The sequence below is a fragment of the Phaseolus vulgaris genome, chromosome 1, assembly GCF_051622355.1.
Source record: "Phaseolus vulgaris cultivar YP4 chromosome 1, ASM5162235v1, whole genome shotgun sequence".
Classification (NCBI taxonomy): domain Eukaryota; kingdom Viridiplantae; phylum Streptophyta; class Magnoliopsida; order Fabales; family Fabaceae; genus Phaseolus; species Phaseolus vulgaris.
Genome location: NC_143498.1, coordinates 20,891,403 through 20,898,843, shown reverse-complemented (window position 1 = coordinate 20,898,843; position 7,441 = coordinate 20,891,403). Strand labels below are relative to the sequence as shown.

The following is a 7,441-nucleotide window of genomic DNA, read 5'->3' as shown; positions in this document are numbered from 1 at the left end:
AGGCGCTAGATGTAGAAAAGATCTAGCAATTGAGATGGTACACTTAAATAAACTTCAATGCTCAAGCTACTAAAAGTTGGGGTCAGATAATGTAGTTAAAGGCTCAAACCTTTGAAGTTGTGTGGAATTGCAATTATAGGTATACAAGTTAAGGATTTTCTTGACCCGAAATGGATATGTACATTGCTTTATTTAAAAAAAAACATGAAATCTTCAGATAAAGGAATAATTATTACCTTCCATACGCATGTATCAGATATTTTATTTACGTCTAGTATGAGGATATTTAAAAGCACAGATGCAAGAAGGAAAGGAACTCATGCTTATGTGTAACAAATGTTTGTATAAACGCCAAAATAAATGCAAGGAATAGGGCTGCTGCATAGTAGTAATTTTGGATAAAAAATTATTTTTTCAAATTTATATTCCAAGGAGTGAAATAGTCATGGTTTACAAGACATATTCATATACCTCCCCGACAAAACCTAGTACAAGTGTGTGCAGTTCTTACTAGTTCCACCCATAATCTTTACAACATCTTGGTGAGGATTAACACCGACCAAGCCTTGAATATATTAGAGAGCAGCAGACACAAGAAATGAGCGAATCCTCTGCAACAACTCAGCCTTTATGGTATCAGGAACGGAGGCTGCGAAAAACAAGTTTGACAAGTTCTCATGTTGTCAGTTTGTGAAAAAGAAAACACATCCCATACTATAATTGTTTCAGTTTCTAATGTTCAAACACGTAAACCCTGCTCAGTAAGGCCTACATAAAATATTACTCAATAGATTCAGAAGAATTTTGGGTGGTGTTGACCTAATAAGGAGCTTCAATGAACTAAAAACTAATTTTCTATATGAACAACCAACAAGAAAAAAGTCTTATAGTATAGATCAGACAACGTTATTAAGCTTGGTAATTTTTTATATGCAGGAAAGAAAAATGAAAAGAAATTCAAACTATGAAACAATTAATTTTCTACCTCGGCCCTTTGGAGTAATTACATGTACAAGTTCATCAACAGTAACATTATTCCTCCCTTTCTTCTTCACAACGGCTCTGCAGTAAAAAAGTACAATAATTTCCAACTTCACACAAGTGAGAGTTTATCAACACAAAAAGGTAGAAACAATCAGAAAAGAACAACAGGATGAGATAAAACAGCAAAGTTGAAAGAATGTACAGCCAGGGAGAATACCAGATATATAACCATGGAATAATTTTGTGTATACTATAGTCACACAGTTCTAGAATTAATTAAGTGCGAACTAAAGCATATTATGAATTTAGCACTACATACACACAAAGCACGAGATAGATACAAAAAGTGGACACCAAACCAAAGGTAGAAGTAATTCATTAATTCCTTTGGTCAAACTTAAAGTTGCATCTACATGTCTAGAGTTAATAAGAAATCTAAGCCAGAGTCGGCAATAGCAGTGGCGAATAGGGGAGCAGAGGAACCACCTCCTAAAACAGCTATAGCAGGATACCACTATTTGAACATAAGTATATGTGTGTTGTATATGCAACACATAAAAGTTAAACCAAATTCTGATTAAGTTTAATAACCAAGAGGTCCAAAACCAAAACAACAAACAAGTCAATCAACCCAGAAGCTCCGTCAGAATCGCCGCCAGAAACACATCTGTAGTTGCTGGAAGTTGGCAGGGAGTTGAGAGGTCTGAATGAGTAAGTGGTTCGGAGGGAATATTCACTTGGGTAAGTGATTTGTGAAACAAAATAAGAAACTGAAACATTGAGAAGCTTTACAGAAGGGTTTTACTTTTTTACCCTTAACAAAAACAGTAACTGTAAGCCAAAACATCGCCATTTTGGGGTCTTCTCTTAACAGTAATCGTAAGCCAAAACGTCGCCGCTTTGGGGTCTTCTCTTTCTGCTCCTTAGGTTAAAGGTGAGACAGCACACATAATGCAAAAACCTGCAAATACACAACCAATTCCAGCCACATAAGGCAGCATGATGATGGTGGCCTTCATGTGTGACACGGCGTGACCCACATTGTGGTGGGTAGCCACTCCGGCTCGATAGCTGCACTATCTCACGCTCTTAAATACTATGATTGGAGCATAATACATCTTTGTTCAGCCCGTACAACATAAGATAACTTGAACGTCTTTAGGATAGAATAAAATCATAGTGCTAATGAAAATTTCCTTTATAGTTGGAAATAAGTTAGATTAGTAATTTAATTTGATATAACATGCATGTGGTCTCTGATATTCTAAACCAAAAGGGCATAATATCAGATGCCAAGGGTATCAGAATCTTACATGTCTTGTGTCAATAGAGACTATGTTGAAAACAAATTAAAGGGTGTGAGCATAAGAGAATGAGTTTGGCTAGTGGAGTCTAATCTAAGAGTTTGTCTTGTGTCAATCTAAGAGTTTCTACATAGAAAATCAATAAGCCGCCCTTGTGTTACTGCTCCGAAGGGAAACTGGAGTCTAATATAGAATGGCAAATAATTAATTTCAAATTTGAATGATTCTGTTTTCCCATCTACTAGAAAATATTTATTTTGTTTTTCGTATACTCAAAAGGGCATCTAGAACTTCTATTTGGTGTCCAATTGATGCCATTCTGTCAAGTCGACTCAGTTAGGGATAAATCCTGAAAATCACTTACTGAATTGATAACAAATAACCCTACAAGGCTATAACCCAAAAAGTGCCTAGCAAATGTCTTTCTATAAGAAATCAAGATGACGTAAAATAAAACGAAAATGAATTTCATTTCCATTTACTGCCAGCATAATACACTGTCCAATGGGTTGACGTGATTAAACAAACACGTTGTTCTCACACATTGTGGGAACACATGTTCGATCCCCACAGGGTGCAAAAACTCATTTCACCAGCGGCATTTCCAGTAGCATGAACCAGATTACTCCTTAGTCGAGTGGACTAAGAGAAACCCATGGCCTGAAAAAAAAAGTATAATACACTGCCAACCAAACTAAAATCATAGTGTATGACTTTAAATGGTATTTATTAACGTTAATAAACTTATCTTATATGACAATTGTTTTTCCACAGATATCTTCATTTGGAGACAGGACACACAATACTAAAGGAAATCATTAGTCCTTTCCAATAAACCCATTCTCCATAGTTTCATTATGTTTTTGGTAAGTGCTTATACTATTTACTATATAAAAAAATACCTGCAAAGAGCTTTCATTTCATCCTTCCAACCACAGTCAACAAGCCTTTCCCTCAACAGCTCCATGAGGCGCTCCTTCTCTCCAGTCTCGATCAACTTCACAGCCATTCAAGAAAACCACACCATCAAAGGCTAACAAACTAAACTAACCTTTCAAGACCCATAATAACCACTTCAACAAAAAACCAGCAATTGAAACTTGAAACACACCAAACAAGTAAAAAGACGAAACCTTGATGTTGATGAGCTCTTGAAGCGTGGGTTCCCTTTCAGGGGCATTTTCGACCACATCTGGCGTGGGGGGTCGATTCACTGACGCCTTCAGCTTCCTTGTGTTTCACAAAACAAACAAACAAACCCAATTACGCAATGGTAAGAAGATGGTAACATTTTTATTTGATCTTTTAAAAAGGGTTTTGATTTGAATGAAGAAGGAAGTGGGAGTGAAGGCGTGAAAGAAATAGTGAATGCTCACATGGTTGAATAAAAGGGTAGTTGAAGTTACAGATACGAATTGTCGAATAATGAGATGATGATGATGATGAGGTCCGAAGCAGAAGGAGGTGAATTGCTCAGGTGCCCCAACGCACTGTTGCATATGCCCTATCTCCTCTTTGCTTTCAACACTGCCACCTAAACCTGTTTTCCTTTCCACCTTAAAGGGGCTATTTACTTTTATAAATTAGAATACAAATATAAATTACTTCATGTTCTATTTGTTGCCCACAAGAGAAATAATATATATAATAATTAATAAAAGAATTAGAATTATCTTTGGTTTACTAAATTTATTTTTATTCATATAACTCATTTTAATAATTTTATTATTTATAACAGTTAACTATAATAAATAATAATTATCATTAAATATTATATAATTACATTATAAATTTAGCAAAATAAAAAATTATTTTGTAATTTTTTATAATAATTTTTATTTTAATAATTGTTCTAGTTGGTTGATCCTGCTCGCGGGTTGACTGATGACGAGTTCTAGCTTGCTTCTTCACAAGTCCATCCTATCTCTTGTTCTGGAACGTAGCTCCGTTGAAACAAATGGGGTCCTACCTGTTGATTGCACTCCGACGATCAAGTCAGTATAGGGCTTATAAGAATTTAAGAAGTAGTAAGTTTCAGTCTTAGAAACAGTGTACCTTTACTTAGGGTCTCAAGCCCCTTCTATAGTTTACCTCTTGTAACAACTTTCCCTCACGAGAATCTAATCTCAACTGAAAGCAAACTCAACAAGAAAATATTTTGTTCAAGGGCATACCCTCACGGTGCTACAACATAACCGAATCTTTCCTCCAGGAAGTACATAAAATAATAACAGAATAAAAGAATCTTTCCTCGGCGTGGTGCTACGCTATCTTTCATTATACATGCAACCTAACATCTACATGCCCTAACACACATGGGTTTAGGTTTAAAAGAAAACACTTACTTAGCTTATACCCCATATGTACTAAGCGCACCCCTAGGTCCACAATTACCCTTCGCTAGCTGCCTAGCCTTAGATTACCTTAACTATATGAAAACCAACTTACTCATACAACTGGGGCCCAGTCACAGGGCCCATTATACTAGCCCAATAACCGAGTTGACCTACCTGTGCCATGCACTGAGGTCCGACAACCGAGTGCTGAGTTCTGAGCGCTCTGGTCCAGTACAGAGGCAAACATTTGCTTCATCTCGAGCTCCGTGCACAACTTGCATAATTGTTGGCTTACAAACTGGGTACCATTATCAGACACCAAATGCCTTGGGATCCTAAAACGGCAGACAATGTCTCTCCATACGAAGTGTTGAACCTTGTGGGCGGTTATTTGTGCAACTGGTTCAGCTTCTATTCACTTGATGAAATACTCAATAGCCACCACGAGATACTTCATCTAACAAATTGCCAAGGGGAAAGGACCCAAGATGTTTATTCCCCACGTATGGAAAGGTCAGGGGCTATGTATTGATTGCAACTTCTTGGGGGGTGCGTGATGCCAATCAGCATGCTTCAGACACTGCTAGCATCGTTGTGCATACCTCATGCAGTCCTCCCTCATAGTTAGCCAATAATACCCTGCTCGAACGACCTTCAGGGAGAGAGCTCTCCTTCCGACGTGGCTTCCAAAATTTCCTTCATGGAGCTCTGCCATGATACCGGTACATTGATCCCCACTTACATAGGTGAGGACGGGATGAGTGTAGCCATGACGGAACAACTTTCCGTCAACCAGGGTATAACTTCTTGTGTTCCTCTTGATCGCCTTTGCTTCTGCGGGCTCTACCGAGAGCATACCATCAGCAAGGTAGCACTGGTATGGTGTCATCCAGGTCTCCACTGCGTCGACCTGTAGCACTTCTAACGACTCTTCCCCCGACAAGCCATAAGTGTTTATCTTGGGCACCTTCAACGTTTCTTGCATCGAAGAATGGTGACCTTTGTTGACCTTCCTTTCCCTAGCTCACCAGCTTGGATAGCAGGTCTGCTCAGGCGTTCTTCTCCCTTGGGACATGCACCAGCTCGAACGTGGGGAAAGTTTCCCTTAAAAGTATAACATACCTCAAGTACGAGGCCATTTGTGGATTTTTGGCCTGGTACTCACCTGTGACTTGCCCGATTACCAGCAATTAGTCACTTTTTACCAACAAGCTTTGAGCCCGCAGTTCTTTGGCCAGCAGCATCTCAGCTACCAAGGCTTCATACTCTGGCTAGTTATTGTTGGCTTTGAAGGCGAATCTTAGGGCCTGCTCGATTAAGAGTTTGTTAGGTCCCTCTAGAATGATCCCAACACCGCTACCTTGCTGGTTGGAAGATCCATCCACCGAGAGGACCCATTGAAAACCACCACTGTCTACCTGGCCCTTGATAGGCCCCATGGGTTCGTATTGTATGTCAAACTCAGACAGCTTGACTGCCCAGCGCACCATCCGACCTGCTATATCGGGCTTCTAGAGGACTTTGCGAATTGGGAGATCAATCATCACTATCATAGTGAAACTCTGAAAATAAGGGCACAGTCGCCGAGCCGCAAATATCACTGTTAAGGTCGCCTTCTCGATGGCTTGATATCACACCTCCGACCCTTGTAGCACCTTGCTCACGAAGTAAATAAGCCTTTGAACCTGATCTTGTTCCTGCATGATGACCGAGCTGATTGCCCGATCAGTAACTGCAAAATAGAGACGAAGGGGGGGTACCTGGTAGCGGCTTACATAGGACAGGTGGACTGGTCAGGTACTCCTTCAACTTGAGGAACGCGTCCTCACACTCGTGGGTCCATGTAAAACGATTGTTCTTGTTCAAGCACTGGAAGTAAGGGTACCCCTTATCTCCTCCTGCTGATAAGAACCTGAACAAGGAGACCATGTGCCCAGTCAGTTGTTGTACCTCCTTTATCGTGGCAGGGCTCCTCATCTGCATGATTGTTGCACACTTGTCCGAGTTTGCTTTCTATCCCCCGTTCAGTGAGCAGGAACCCCAGGAACTTTCCTGGTTCTACCCCAAACACACACTTCTCTAGATTCAGCTTTAGATTATACTTAGCGATTGGGGTGAATAGCTCTTCCAAATCAGCAACATGATGATCCTTTTCGGTCAAGGTGACGACCATGTCATCTACGTATGCTTGTACGTTTCGCCCAATCATGGGGGTGAGAATCCTGTCCATCAACCTCTGATAGGTGGCGCCGGCATTCTTCAACATAAAAGGCATGACTTGATAACAATAGTTGGAGAGCTCTGTCATGAATGCATTCTTGCATTCATCACAGAGGTGCATGCGGATCTGATTGTACCCCAAGAAGGCGTCTAGAAAGCTCAGCAGCCGGCAACCTGAAACGCTGTCCACCAAGGAATCTATGCTTGGCAACAGATACGAATCCTTGGGACAATCCTTATTCAGGTTTGTAAAGTCGATACACATCCTCCACTTTCCATTTGCCTTCTTCACCAATACCATGTTTGTTAGCCATTCAGGGTACTGGATTTCCCTTATGTGGCCAGCTTTCAAGAGCTTATAGGTTTCCTCTTTGATGACTAAACGTCTCTTTTCATTGAGATTCATTCTTCTCTATATTATTGGCCTGATCTTCTCATCCATGGTGAGCCTATGACACAAGAAGTCAGGATCTATTTCGGGCATATTTGCAGAAGACCAAGCAAAAGCACTCATGTGCCTCGCTATTACGTCACCGATCTTGTTTTGCAATTCTTGGCCTAACGATGTGTCGAGCTTGAACTTCTTCCCCTAAATCT

The 7,441-nt window shown here is 40.2% G+C and overlaps 1 protein-coding gene across 1 annotated transcript; it reads right to left on the bottom strand.

The window, feature by feature from the left end:
• Window positions 1-392: 392 nt before the first annotated feature.
• LOC137813696 (transcription/mRNA export factor) lies at window positions 393-3,903 on the bottom strand. The gene is made up of 5 exons (XM_068616079.1): window positions 3,665-3,903; window positions 3,422-3,518; window positions 3,191-3,285; window positions 986-1,062; window positions 393-649 (listed from the first exon to the last, which is right to left on the bottom strand). Coding segments are annotated over exons 1-5 (345 nt in total). The 5' UTR covers window positions 3,667-3,903; the 3' UTR covers window positions 393-575.
• Between the last annotated feature and the right edge of the window lie 3,538 nt (window positions 3,904-7,441).

Coding starts and splice junctions, on each gene's coding strand:
- LOC137813696 (XM_068616079.1), bottom strand. Junction 3,286..3,421: donor AAGAGCTCATCAACATCAAG/GTTTCGTCTTTT, acceptor ATGGCTGTGAAG/TTGATCGAGACTGGAGAGAA. Junction 650..985: donor AATTACTCCAAAGGGCCGAG/GTAGAAAATTAA, acceptor TGTTTTTCGCAG/CCTCCGTTCCTGATACCATA.